This window comes from Melopsittacus undulatus, chromosome 6 (assembly GCF_012275295.1).
Source record: "Melopsittacus undulatus isolate bMelUnd1 chromosome 6, bMelUnd1.mat.Z, whole genome shotgun sequence".
NCBI classification, from domain to species: domain Eukaryota; kingdom Metazoa; phylum Chordata; class Aves; order Psittaciformes; family Psittaculidae; genus Melopsittacus; species Melopsittacus undulatus.
In genome coordinates, this window is record NC_047532.1 from 45,743,619 (window position 1) to 45,758,263 (window position 14,645).

The 14,645-nt window shown below is 39.2% G+C and overlaps 1 protein-coding gene across 1 annotated transcript in view; it reads right to left on the reverse strand.

Annotated features, from left to right (window-relative positions):
• MCF2L2 (MCF.2 cell line derived transforming sequence-like 2) overlaps positions 1-14,645 on the reverse strand; it is a 159,748-nt gene that overhangs the window by 94,003 nt on the left and 51,100 nt on the right. Inside the window, exons 11-14 of the mRNA XM_034064321.1 lie at positions 13,203-13,394; positions 12,207-12,398; positions 11,656-11,833; positions 1,615-1,718 (exon numbers count right to left, since the gene is read on the reverse strand). Coding sequence (XP_033920212.1) covers positions 1,615-1,718; positions 11,656-11,833; positions 12,207-12,398; positions 13,203-13,394 — 666 coding nt within the window. The remainder of the gene's footprint in view (positions 1-1,614; positions 1,719-11,655; positions 11,834-12,206; positions 12,399-13,202; positions 13,395-14,645) is intronic.

Genomic DNA, 14,645 nt, shown 5'->3' on the forward strand with positions numbered 1-14,645 from the left:
CGTTTCCCTGGGGTCTAACTTATTTTAGGTTGGGACATTTCCCCAGAGATATATTGACAAAGCTTATTCCCTTCCTCCTCTTCTTCCTCCAAACTGCTGAACAGTATAAAGAAGGATACTTACCGTTTCATAGAATCATAGAATAGTTAGGGTTGGAAAGGACCTTAAGATCATCTAGTTCCAACCCCCCTGCCATCTTTCCCATACTACCCAAGTTCTTTTGCTATTCTTTTTGAATATTAGTTGTATTGTTTCCCTCAACACATTCATATTTTTCTTCTTCAAAACATACCTTAAATAGCATTTTTTACTATTCTAATGATATGCTGCCTTAAAGAGATAATAATATATGAATCTTAATGCAGGGAAGATGCAAGAACATTATTTCCAAAGTTATTATTTAGAAGGCTGTAAGTGAATGGCATTGAATATGATTTGATTTCTGTCTTCGGTAAACTTTTAACTAAAGGGGATGGTGGCAAAGCTACATAACACTTGTGCACAGAAATACAATGTCAGTGATACTCCTGTATCTTGCAAGTACATTTAACATATTTGGATTTAGACCATGTACATAAACCAAGGGAAAATGTGGGTCCCACTGGAAGGAAAGGGAGACCTGGTCACCCAGGACATGGAGAAGGCTGAGGTACACAATGACTTTTTTGCCTTGGTCTTCACCAGCAAGAGCTCCAGCCACACTGCCCAAATCACAAGGCTGGGAGTGGGAGAATGAAAACCCCCTGCTGTAGAAGATCAGGTTTGAGACCATCTAAGGAACCTGAAGGTGCACAATTCTGTGGGACCAGATAAGATATATCCATGGTTCCTGAGGGAACTAGTGGATGTATTTGCCAAGCCATTATTTATCATATTTGAGAAGTCGTGGCAGTACAATGAAGTTCCTGCTGACTAGGAAAAGGGAAATATAACACCCATTTTTAAAAAGGGAAACAAGGAAGACCCAGGGAACTATAGGTTGGTTAGTCTCTCCTCAGTGCCTGGCAAGTCTGTGGAGCAGATCCTTCTGGAAACTGTACTAAGGCACAGGGACAAAAAGGGGGTGATTAGTGACAGACAACATGGCTTCACTAAGGACAAATCATGTCTTGACAGATTTGGTGACCTTCTGTGATGGGGCTGTGGCACTGGTGGAAAAGGGAAGAGCAACTGACATAATCTGCCTGGACTTATGCAAGGCATTTGACACTGTCCCACATAAACATCCTTGTCTCTAAACTGGAAAGGCATAGATTTGATGGATAGACCACTTGGTAAATAAGGAATTGGCTGCATGGTCAACTGAAAGAGTTGTGGTCAATGGCTCAAAGCCCAGGTGGAGATCAGTGATGAGTGGTATTCCTCAGGGGTCAGTACTGGACTAGTGCTGTTTAACGCCTTTGTTGGTGACATGGACAGTGGGATTGAGTGCACCCTCAGCAAGTTTGCTGATAACACCAAGCTGTGTAGTGCAGTCTACATACTGTGGGGAGAGGAAGCCATGCAGAGGGACCTTGAGAGGCTGGAGAAGTGGTCCAGTGCAAACCTAGCGAAGTTCAGCAAGGCCAAGTTCTCTTGGGATATGGGAAGTACCCACAACATAGATCCTCCTACCTTAATTCCACCTTTAGTCTTCTTAATGTTTTTCTTTTTTGATAACTCTACTTCAGAAATGGTCTTTGGAGGGCAGGAAATTTCTGTGGACCTCCTGTTGGTAGCTGAAGGAGTCAAAAAAAAAGTAACATTAGAAAATGTATGCTAAAGTTTGAAATCCAACTTCCTAATAAAAACTATGAGCAAAGATCTTGCCACATTAGTGGCAACTGAAACCCAGCTTAGAGAACTGAATTGTGGCCGGAGCAGTGACAGATCAGACAGCACAAGAGATGAGCTTCATTTTTTGGTGCTCCATTGTGTCTCAAATTGGCATCTAAAAATCTACTCTGCAGTGACCCCTTTGGTTTGGCTTCCTCCCTGGCAGCCATCTTTAGGGCAGCACAGGTAAATGTTAGCCAGCTGTATCAATTGTTGAGTAATTTTCAGCTGCAGTTTTTCAGCTCAGGTGGTGTTATGTGTGTGGGTTTCCAACACAAGGAAATTTTGGTTCTAGTAATGGTCTGCTAATGTCAGATTACAAATGACTGTTCTCTGTAAGGTTTCATCACATGAACAAGTCTGAAAAGTGTAACCATACAGGTGTTCAGCAAATCACTGTGACCATGTATGTAATGCCAGTGAATCAGAGGAAATTACTTCAGTATATGCTCTGTCATGTCAGGTTTGTTTGGCCTTGCAGCCTCAGTAAACCACAGTTGACAGTGAGCTGTCTAATGCTACTAGAAAATCCCTTTAAAAAGAAGCCCACTTATCCTGAGACTGCTGTCCAAAGAAAAGTTCTAGAATGAACTATGAGAAGAGGCATCATACATTTGGCTTGAGTAAAAAATAGCTTCTCTATTACAGTTTTTACTTTAAATTGACAATAAGTTCACAGTGCATGCTATATGTGTATAAGGCAAGCAGTGCCCTCCTTTTTCTTAGTTGCTTATTTAATACAGGCATGTAATAGTAAAGCCAAATAAGAATACTGGATGAAGTGATCAAACAGTCTGGGTCAGGCAACAAAGAACAAAATTATTGCAAGTTTGAGATTAAGTCCTTTTCAGTTCTATTCAGAGAAAACTTTCCAACTGAACAAGAACTTTTTCAAAAATAAAAGCTGGTGTTTTCAAATGCATCTGGTAACACTCTGTTTAAGATGATTTCACCAAGTTTAATGTCTTGAGGCGTTGAGAGTCTTGGTGGTCTCTAATAACTTTCTTCTCTGTGAGAAGCTGAGAGATGCAATAAAAAGATGCAGACATCTTTGAATGAGGAGGTCACAGTACCAAAAGACTAATGTAGGAGAGGGCTGAATACTTTTTTTAAAGAAACTCTGCAATTTTTCAAATGCTCTTGTCATTAAATTATTTTCTAATGTAGTAAAAAAGGGAGAAAAAAAGCATAGAAACACCCTGAATTATATGCAGATAAAAAGACAACATATCAGTTTCATAGGCAATAAAATAGAAGCTGATGTTTCTTCTACCCGATATCTTTTCAACCACCTTACCATGCAGCTGTGAAGAGAATTAATTAAAACAGCTTCTCTCCAGCTCTCCCCTAAATCTTCCTGGTTTTATCACCTGCTGACTGACATGAGAACTTGGCAATGTCCATTTTATGCCTATTACTTCCTTACAATGACTCCATATTAGAAAGTTTCTTCAACAGACCAGTAAAGTCTGGCAGCTACCAGCAGCTATAATGAACCACTAGAAAATTCTTATGGTTCCCAGGACTGAGCTGAAATGCAAATGTCGACTTTTTGGTTCTTCCGTCACTCTCTTTCAAAATATACAGCAGGGGATTTGTTTTAGTTCTGAGCACTACTTTCAACAGATGCCTTTTTCCCATCTTCAAGAAAGCTTTTCACAACGTAGTTATTGTTCTCTCAAAGGTACTATTATTTCACCCCAAAAGTAGTGTACTGGCATTTTGAAGCCAAGAGGAGGGTAAGGCAATATGCAGCACATATAAGCTCTTATTGTCAAAGTTCTTCATACCTTTCTAATCTGCAGGAAGGATGATTTCTGCTGCTGACAAAACCAGAATATTTGATCATCAACTCATTGATAAATTTTCAAACAGGCTCTTTTATGGTTTTTTTTCCCATGAATACCTGAGTAAAGTGGTTACAAACATCAGCAAATGCTTCCATACTAATGCATACTGAAGATTCTGTTTAGCCTTAAATTCTCATCTACTGCTGTCTTGACAAGATGCAGGCTGTGATCATACCTATCACACTGAACAATATTGTCTCTTATAGCCTCTCCCAACTATAGTGTATTTATACATTGCAAAAACAGCACTAAAAATAGTCTAAGACTCGATCACAAAAATTGTAATTCAATTAAAGAAACAAAAATATTGTTTCATGCTCTTTCCCCGCATGCTTACCAGGCACTTCAGAATACACTAGTTAATCTGCCATTGTCCAGTTCCTGTATCTAAATCTGAGTTCAGCCCATTGGATTGTTCTACAAAGTTAATTCCAAAGTTTTATATATAGTGGATGAGTTATTAAAAGGAATGGAAGCAAAGAAAGTAACTTCAGGAAACCCAAGAACTTCTTAGAACAGCACAGTCAGCAATACCAAGTTGTTTGACCTATCAATCAGAAAACTTTCTAGCTTGAAGGGATGGTTGATACTGGTATGAAAATCCTGACTAAAAGCGGTCAGCAGAAAACATGGAAATCAAAGTTAGGACTTTGGTGTCTGGATCACAACTTGCAAACTCACTCAGGAAAGAGAGCACTGGGCAGTTTAAGAGAAAGATAACAGGTTCATAAAAAGCCCAAGTACAGATGCTGATTGATCCAGCAGCAAATTGTGCAGATCAGTTTACCACTTTAGTCTTGGCTTCATCAGCATGACACTTTTCAGAAAGGAGGAAGCAGATAGATGCAACTACTTCCGTTTCAGGGGTGAATTTGATTCAGATTGACACAGCAACTTTCCTCTTCCAATTAGACCCATAAATTAATTGAAAACAGGAAGCAATCTGCTTTCGGTTATGCTCCAGAGTATTTCTGAGTTACTGACTGGCCCTGCATGTCACTACATTTAGGTACTTTCTGAAGCACTTTAGAAAGAAAGAGCCCAAATACCTGCCAATTATGATTGGACTAATTACTGTGAAATGTTTTGTAAGGGAAACTCGCTTACAAAATTCAGTACAGTTGGCCATTTCAAGGTCATTATTGCACTGTACTGCTGAGGAAGCTGAGAGTCATAGGTTCAACTGCCTACTGAAAGGTCTGCATGGTTTCAAGGTTGTTTCAGACTGTTGTTTCACAGTACTCCACTGGATAATGAGTAATGGAGATTTCATTTTGAATTCATTAATATTTTAAATTGCTTGATGCTGCTTTTAAAGAAAATGTTGTTAAAGGGTATTGTATGCAGAGGTAAGCTTTTTATTGCAAAGATATTTCCAAGAAAGCAGGGTTTGGGTCTATCACTTGCATGTACCTGGAGCACCACTGGGCTTTTTCTATGGGGCTTTAGTACTGCTTACTGGTTTTCTATGAACAAGTTGCATGATAAATACAGAATTACTGTTTTATTACCTAGCCTACAACACATGGTAATGTGGACTGTACTGTCCCTAATGGTGCTAGAAAAGGATGTAGACTCATGTGCTCACTGATGCTTTGCAGCCTCTCCACCACTCCAGAACTGAGAACAATTTATTGAGGGCAATGTGCTGTGCTGCTTGTGAGGAAAGGCTGTGGTTTCACCCATTTCCCCACCCTGCTCCTGTGTGGCAGGGTACTGGCACCATCTCTCACAGTGGGGGCTACATCACACAATGAGGCACAAACAGAACTGTGTGCAGGTTGCAGGTGCTCAGAGACAGCTGGATTAGCCCATCTGAGTAACTAGTCTCAGGTTTGTTCCTCCTAGAGTAAACATAACTCATTAGCTAGCAAGAGACACAGACTCTGTAGTCAAGGGTTACGACACACACCCAGCACTTGTAAGACATTCAAAGCCCCCCTTAAATAAATATGCTTTACATTTAGGTCTTGCTTGAATTTCCCAACCACATGCTTCCCCATCTGTTTTCTGTGGAAGAGTTTATGCGTTCTCACTGGTCACCTACAGCAGAATCAAACTCCTTTTGAGAACAGGCATGCAAACACCTAGTCTGCTAAAGTGTCTATTGGGACTTGCAGCTCACATGGTCTCACAGGAAGATGAGTTTGAAGATAATGGCTTAAGAGTTGTTTTGAATGCTGGAGATGACAAAACAGCTTGCTTAGACAAGTAGAGCATCTAAGGTTCATCATTTAATGGCTTAATACAGAAAGTCTTTTCAATTTTTAGGCAGTATGATCTATACTTCTTTGCTCTAGCAAAATTGTCTTCAAGCTCCCTGAACATCTGCCCATATAAGAAGCATGGAGCAAGACCCCTGTATGTGGAATATTATCCTGCAAGGGGACAAACTACTTGGTTTCCTCAGACTTGTCTGAGTGTGATAGCAGCTACAGACATAAAAATGAAAGCATCTTTTCTCTACTTCATTTATAGAAATATCTTGAACTACAGAAACTGGTGGTTTCCCAAAACCGTTAATGAAAATCACATGCACCATCTTTTCTGAGTCAGCTAATCCTCTGCATCCTCACTTCTCCTGCACACATCCCCAGACTCTGCAAGACATTCTTATATTCTCTATCCAGATGTTATTAGTTAGTGAGTGTTATGCACTAGTGACTGTGAGGAATGCTGGAATGGATCCAATGAGCAGTTGTACACATTTAACTGAGATGAAACCAGTTTGAATTCTATTATTTAAAGAACTGAAAAGGTTCCAGCTGTGTCTCCCCCTATGCATTTCATGTTCCAAGTTGGCCTTCTAAGATGGTTGTAGAGCAAGTCATGGATTTTGTATGTGCAGTGTGCTGTTGAACATGCTACTTGCTTAATGAGCTCACAGAAATCTTGACATCTCTGCTCCTGTATTTCATATTTATGTTGCACACAATCATTTAGAAGACAGAAGCTCAGCTACATGTGCAACCCTAATTTTGCCCCTTTGCTGCTAATGCCTCTTGGTTCACACCCCTATAAGAATCCTTGTCTCATTCAGTGCCTAGAGTCAAGACCACTTAATTCATGAGCAGCTATTTACTATTTTGCTTTATCTGTGTTTCTCAGTGGGAGTCCAGAGCCTTACTATCCACATGCTATTTCAACCCCTGCTATGAAAGTAATTGTATTTTTTAATAGCCTTTTTTACAATTCAAGTGCCTTGTAAATATTTACTGAGCTGTTTTCACAACACTTCTCAGAGGTAGCAGGCTGTTATCAAGCCCACTGAGTTCCACAGATAAAGATCAAAAGAGAATACACTACTTTGGGAGACCAACTTGACATTTTTAGATCTAAATTTTCACATTACTGAGTACTATATGCCACTTCACATATTGAAGAGAACATGCCCTACCCAGTAATTCTGAATTCAGTCTTTCACTGCTCTTTCAGTGTAGATTTCTTCATATAGTTGCACAAGTCCTTAAAAAAAAAACAACCCTGCAAAACTGCACTAAGTTGAATCACATTAACACCCACAGGGACTTTTAACAGGGTTGAAACCTTTACACCTACAGCATCAGCTTCTCTTTCCCATGTCCACAGGAATAAAAGGAGCAGTAAGTAGTCAGAGTGTCAGGGATGACCCCAGAACAGTTGAAAGCTAACTGAACTGTATACAGCTTTCCCCTTCCTCCCAACCTCTGCCCACACACTTCTGCCTCCTTTTTGTGTCAGCACTGCTGTTCATGGGATTGGATGATGAAGGGCTGAACTAGCCACAAAAAAACACCCATCCACCCCCAGTGGCAGTTTTCAGTTTCCTCCTTTGTTCTCACTAGTTATGTGACCATAAGTTCCAGGAGAGAGCAGTTACAAACACACTGCTGTGCTGGGCAAAGAAGAGGGAAGAGAAGGAGACTGACAGCCTTGAATTAAGAAGGGCTTTAAGCTGCCACAAGACCATACTGTAAGGAAACTAGCAGTGCAGGGATAAGAAACATATTTTGTCTCTGTGATCCAAAGATTTTTGCTGACAACAGAGAAAATGAGACTATAGGAGCTAAACTGTAGCAGGTTCATATATAATGAACATGTATGAGCTTTTGTTTTTTTTTTTTTCTTCAAGTGCATATAATTCTGCCACATCTGGGCACTTTAGGAAGGGACAAAACTATTTTGTAGTGCCACATTCTAGCTCTCACCAAAGGTAACTAAAGGGAGACTATTTTCCTAGCCTTGTTCACCGAGATGGCCAAATAATTTTCTACTGAAGTTTTCCAAGGAAGTATCAGGCTGAAGAAGATAGCCTTTGGGAAAGTTTCATTTCAAAGAGTTAGAGTTTGGGAGAATTACAAGCAAATTAAAATAGAAAAATGTGAACTACAGTCATCCCTAATAGCTTGTACTATCTTTTACAGTTCTGTGGCTTATCCCACTGTACCTGACAGCTTGTGGGCAATACTAGCCTGCATGGTTTGACTTTGCAGACCTATCCCAATTCACTCCAGCTAAGGAGCTTTGTACAGAAACAGACCACAAATATGTAGTCAAATCATCAAAAGTGATACCCTCAGAAGTGAACTAGAGCAAAGGAATTTCTGCATTAAGTGCCACTTCTGTTCTCTCAACTTATATATGGGCCAGTTTAGCCATTATTAGTTTTCAAGCAGCTTCCATTGGGAATAAAAAGGGTTCTCCTTGAAATAAGATGTCATATATACTCATTAAATATTTTCAAGGCATTTATTATAAAAGAGTCAGCAGAGGACTTTCTGGGTTGATCTGTGAATAATTAAGCAGATTCCCGCAGCTAAAATGTGCGCCAAGTCTAGCTGGCATAGACTTTTGAGCATCATAGAATCAAAGAATGGTCTGGTTTGGAAAGGACCTTAAGATCATCTAGTTTCAACCATTATAATTCCAGCATCAGTTTTTCAGTGCTGAATAGACCCATCCCCACAAAATTTACAAGTTCATTTGTGAAACCAAAAGCTTTAAGAAAACTGAAGAAAAATGCTTCAGAATTTCCTGATCCACAGAAAAGCATTAGGTGAGGTAGAGTACAGTTCAGCTCTGAGCTGCCTTTCTGGGTCTTCTCTAAGTTAAGACTTTGCAAAGAGTCACTAGAGACTATTAAGGACATAAGAAACTGTCACAGTCATTTCTCTGACAGAAATATGCCCTTTCACTCATACATGATATCAGCTCTGCCTGTATGCACATATTCCATGTAAAATAAAGAGTCTCACCGTTACAATAATGGAATATTTCATGCCTGAACTTTCACATATGTTAAGATTTTTTTCCATTATCACCCTGTATTAGACTGAATTTCTCGTACCACTCCTTATTAGGGAAATACATAGTCAGCAAGTAAAAAAAAAACCCAAAAATCTATTCTGAAATGAAAGTAACTTCTTTTTTCCCTTGCACAGACAACCACTGCAATATTGCCATGGTATTGTTTCATCTGCTGCCTGGGGACAAAAGCCTTTCTTTCTGGCCTTCTATTTCTGTTTAACACTTTTTATTGCCTTTGCCTGCCTTTGTATTTACACAGCCTAGGAATATGGTATTTTATTTTGCCATAATCTGTTTTGCAAACTTTTAGAGATGTTCAGGTAACAAATAGTAACATGTTACAGTATCTCTTTCAAGATGGTGCTCTTAGCCTCTCTCATTTTCCAAGATGGTGTTCAGTAAATTCTCTCCATAAATAAATGCTGATCCTGTGAGTGTGAAGCGAGTGCACAGAGGAAAGTCCAAGAGAGGGTAGCTTCAAGAAAAGCAGAATTTTACAGCCTCATTTTCAAGGCTTGGAATAGAACTCAGTGTCCCTCTTTCTATTCTCAGCCACATTTCAGACTCAGACTGTGAAACCCCTTGGTGAATCACTCAGTTTATGTGTGCTTCAGTTTTCTTTCAGAGGAAAAGATACTAAAATACTTACCACCAGTACTTGCCAAGAGCTTTGTCATTCTGAGCAAAAGGGGACTTAGGAAACTTAAAGTATGTAGTGGACAATTTGGATAGTAAACAAAGGATGCCATTACACAGAATATGTAGATATACATGTACTGTTCATGGAAGTTGAAGTAACTGGGTTGGTTTTTTTTTTCTTTTTTGTACAGAATACTCTAGGTCAACCATCTTCAGGCACAAAGAATCTGAATGAGTTGCTACAGTCTACTTACCAATGTCTAGACAGGACTGGGTTGCACTTTGCATCTCCTCAGAGCACAACTGGAGTGACATTTTAAAGTAAATTTAAACTACCTAGTAATTTGCAACAGGATATCAGAGGCTAATCCTTGTTACACAATCATCCTGTATTATGTGTGTAACACTGAACTATACTGCAAGGGTCAAAGCAAGGGATCATCTCATGATTTTCTGTGAAAAAGCTCATAGTACAGGGTTGTCTGTATGAATGAGAATCAAACCTTAAAGTATTGTCATTTATATTCTAGTGACTATTCTTTAAGGTTCTATCTATACCAAAAGTTTAATTAAAAAAATCTGCAAGTGCTCTAAAATGACAAGAAAGAAGTTCAAGAAACACAAGAGACTGCATGTATACACAAAACCACAAGACTAGCATTTAGCCTGAAGATGCAGTTTCACAACAGGTGAAAGCCATTCTGTAGTACCACTAGCAGGGACTAGCTAGTTCTGACCTACTGACCACCTAACACCATTTTTCTGCGACTTCTTTTGCTTCAGCAGTAGTGCACAATCTGATCAGTTTTGAAGTTAGTGCCATTTTGAGCAGGGTGATTGGGTTATGTGGTCTCCAGAGCTCCCTGGATTTTTGTAACTCATGCGATGGAAAACTAACTACTACATCATTGAGTTTTCAAGGTAAATCACAACTCATACAGCTAATCGACTGTCAACAACAGTGCAAAAGGGGAACATATTACTGGAGGATGTGCAGGTAGCAGAGCAGGATCTCTTCAAAAGAAATGTGCTCTCAGCTTGCCTTAAGCCAACAGCAAAGTTGAAGCTTGAGGTAGCAACTGTATGTTAAAAACACATAGTTTGGGGAAAAATGTACAGATGTCAAACTGGTGTAGTAACTGGAAGAATTTTTTTTTTCCTGGGTAAGAAAGGATGAGTGTTGCGGAGCAGAGGAGAACAACAGGGACATTTGTATGACCTTGTGATAGCATGCCTAGAAAGCAAAATGGTCAGGCTACTGGCTGTCCTAATCTTCCTGCTGCGAGAGCAAGTTCATTGTATGCTCTTCATGCAAATTAGCTTTTTCCAAAGCTTTTTGTTGAAGGTGCCACTTACAAAAAGCCCTAAGTTTCCCTTTTTAAATTTTTTATAAGCATCTCTGCTGAAAAGGGTCAACCCTTTCTTGTTACTACTGGGTAGCTGCAAGATGCACTGTTTCAAATTAGATTCACCCATGTTCTTTTTGCAGAAAATAGCTCTCTTGGTTAAAGGTATATGCTAAGCTTAAGTAAGGAACTTTGGGTAAATTCCAAACAGAAAAAACATTCAACTTATGTAGTTAGTAGAGGGCAACACTAGGAAGTGAATAAACAGTTATGTAGAGGGGGAAAAAAAAAGTTGCACCAATATGACATTGTCACTAATGAAAACTTAACTTTTGCAAGTATCTGATTGAAGCTTTAAAGATTGTGACCCTTTAAAGCCAAATATTCATATTACAGTATATGCAATGTAAAGTTGGTTAGTGCTTAGCGTAATTTTTTTTTGTTTGGATTTTCAAGAATTGGCTGTATTAAGACACACTGAGAAACAGGATGGAAGTGTACTCTGGGAATTAGACCTAAGAAGAGAAGGCTGATTTTTTTTTTATTCACCCTTGTTAGTATGTTTGAAGTGACAGATATTTCACATTAATTTTTAACATTGAGCCCACAGCACTGACACTGAATATCATATGCAAGTCTTCATTCTGATAACAAAACTCAAACATGATCATGTGGAGAAAACATTGGTGTGTATCTGAAAGCAGCTGTTCATGACCTACCTACTCCTGCTGGTCTGGTAATCTTTGGTGATGCTCTCTTTGGGGAAGATTCAGGATGTGGGGCAACAGGTTGTACTGGCCGCGTCTGTTTGGCTGCCAGCTTCTTCAGACTTACTTGCCTTTTGTCAAACATTTCTTGTACATCTTCTAGTTTTTGTAGAATTCTTTGGGCATTGGCCTAGGCAGAGAAAAAGCAAACAACACATGGTTGTGCTGGACTGAGCAAAGAAAAGACTTCTGTTACCCAGACTCAGACTAGAGGTGAAGATCATACTGTGCTGCTGTTTAATGCAACCTAGCCCATGCATTCTGCACAGATCTTGGTGTCACTGAATAGGACATGATGACTCATGCAGTCTTTCTAGCACTACTCTGAAGAAAATCACACGTATTTGACAACTGCTCATCCAAGTAAAACTTACTGCAACAAGTGCTCACCTCTGTGCCCTTTTAGTGTAGGAAAAGAGGCATATTTGAGCAAACTCAAATATACAGACACTTATGTACAAGGCAATCGGTAATTTTGAAATTCTAAGTTTGAGGGAGTTTACCTTTATTTCAGGGGTGAGGATCATCTCAAACTGATTGTAGAACTCCTTCGGGTTAGAGAGCTGGTGCTCCTTAGCTGTTACCAAGAACTTTTCAATTTCAACGAGTGCAGTTTCAGCTCCCTCTTGTGACTGGCACTTGTCCACAGCTTGGGAAGCTAACAGGTAGATTCCAGCTTCACACCATTGGCTTGCCTTTAGAGAAAAATGGGGTAAGAAGGACTCCACCATCACTGACAGACCACGTTGTGAAGTGCTGTTTCTACTCCACAAAATAAGGATTTGCCCTAAAGTCACTAAAGGAAATCAATGTTCCTTCATAGCACCCAACAGTTGCTGGCCACAAGTCACCCCACCTAGATACGTAGAATAACAGCAAGTTCAGTTCAGCTCTTATGGGTTAGATGATCCAGTAACAGGTAAAATAATAATAATCTGAGCCAAGAGGGTAAGCCTTACTGTGGTAACAAATCAAATCTCTCAGCTGTACTACCTCATTTCAGTGTTCAGTCACACAATTATCCAAAACCCAAAAAGAATATTTGAATCGTATAAAAACTCCACAGAATTTCTTAGGCCCCCCCCATAAATGTCAAACGACAAATGCTCCAAAATAGTTTTTTACTATAAAACTTTGATAACTCTTGTTTCAGATGAGGCTGGAATAGCATGCAGATATTCTCAAAGCTTTTAGCTTGCTATTCTGTCTAGATCAGAAAAAGGGAAAACGACTGAACAAGCAGTAAGCTGTTAATTTTTAAGCACTGGAATACATTTGGTTCTCATTTAAAATTTAGCCCATTTTGCTTAGTTTTATTTCCTACTTTTCATCATTTAAAAACCATAATTATGGGAAACTACTGCTCCAGTTTTTATAGTAACGATTTCTGAATGAAATGGAGAAAAAAAGAATACTTTTTCTCTTCATCCAAATTACCTGAGTTTATAAAAACATTCATTTTCAGTTACTAGGGCTGATATGTGAGAAGGTTCACTCACCTTATCTAACTGCTTATGCAACTCAAGAGACTTTCCCAGAATATCATACTTTTTCTTGGTCTCATTGGTAAAGTCATCACAAATACGCCTGAGTTCAACACACTTTGGTCTAATAGAGTCAACTGCATAATGGTTGTTTTGGATGAGCTGTTCTCCATGCAGAGCTAGAGATTGGGCCTTCTCCAAAGGTTCCTGGCAAGTTAATGAGAAAAAAAATCCAAAGTTAGATGTCAAAATGACATGCATAAAAAAGTCATTCCATCTCTGTAATTCCTGCTGTAGCCTGGAGGTAAAGGTTTGGAATATTAATCCAGTTGGTATGTCTTACTTTGTTGTCAGTGGGTATATTGAAACTCAAGAGGTTCCATCTGAATATCAGGAAACACTTTTTTTACTGTGAGGATGACCGAGCACTGGAACAGGTTGCCCAGAGAGGTTGTGGACTCTCCCTCCTTGAAAATATTAAAAAGTCATCTGAACAACCTGCCCTCTTGAGCACCCTGCTCTAGGCAGCCATGCTTGAGCAGGAGTGTTGAACAAGATGGCCCCCAAAAGTCTCTTCCATCCTTAATTATTCTGTGATAACTGTGATTCTGTGATTGTATGCCACCTTCTTTCTCATGAACTGGGGACATTCATTATACAAGTTTTTTTCCCTACAAAGTTCCCAATAATAAAAACCCCTGTATTATTTTACTTACTAATTGCTGGTTTATAATGCTTTAGTTTATTTTTCAAGATATACTTTGGAAAACTCTTCAGAGTACAGTTCATAAACTTAATCACAGTAGGATGAAATTAGAGGTGGCTAACAGGAACAGAGCATACATCAATACCTTATGTGACATGGTCAGTGAAAGGAAAATGCATGTTACTGTAACTTTTCTTCCTTTATGTTTCTAAGGAAGAGCTGTGCAATGATCACAATATTTCTAAATCTTAACCCTGTTCTTTAAAAAGATGAGCACCAGCTTTTTCATTTGTTCATGTGCATCCTCCTCTAATTCAACTTAGACATTTTTTTCAGTGCTTTCTAATAATACTCAATATGATGTATATCATGGCTAACCAGCTGATGGCATTTCAAAGTCCCAATGTCTGGAAAAGGTGTTTATTGGAAAGCATAGGTGTTCCTCAAACTGCTAAGTATCTGAATAGAATGCTCTTGAAAGTCTGGCCAAGGTGACCTGTTAAGTGTTCTGAGCTTTTCCGATTGCAAAGATGGACCTAACCTTTCCATGTTTGAAATAACAAATTTTGAACTGCATTCTAGCTTTCCAAGAAATGCACTGGAACTACTGGGTCTGAACAACTCTGGCTGCTGGAAATTAGGACCTGAGTTTTCCAATTTAAAATAATGACTCATGAGAAGAAAGCAAGCATGAAGCAAGGAAAATGACAGAGAAGTGCCTAGAAGATTATGTCCTTAGCAGGTAGAATACT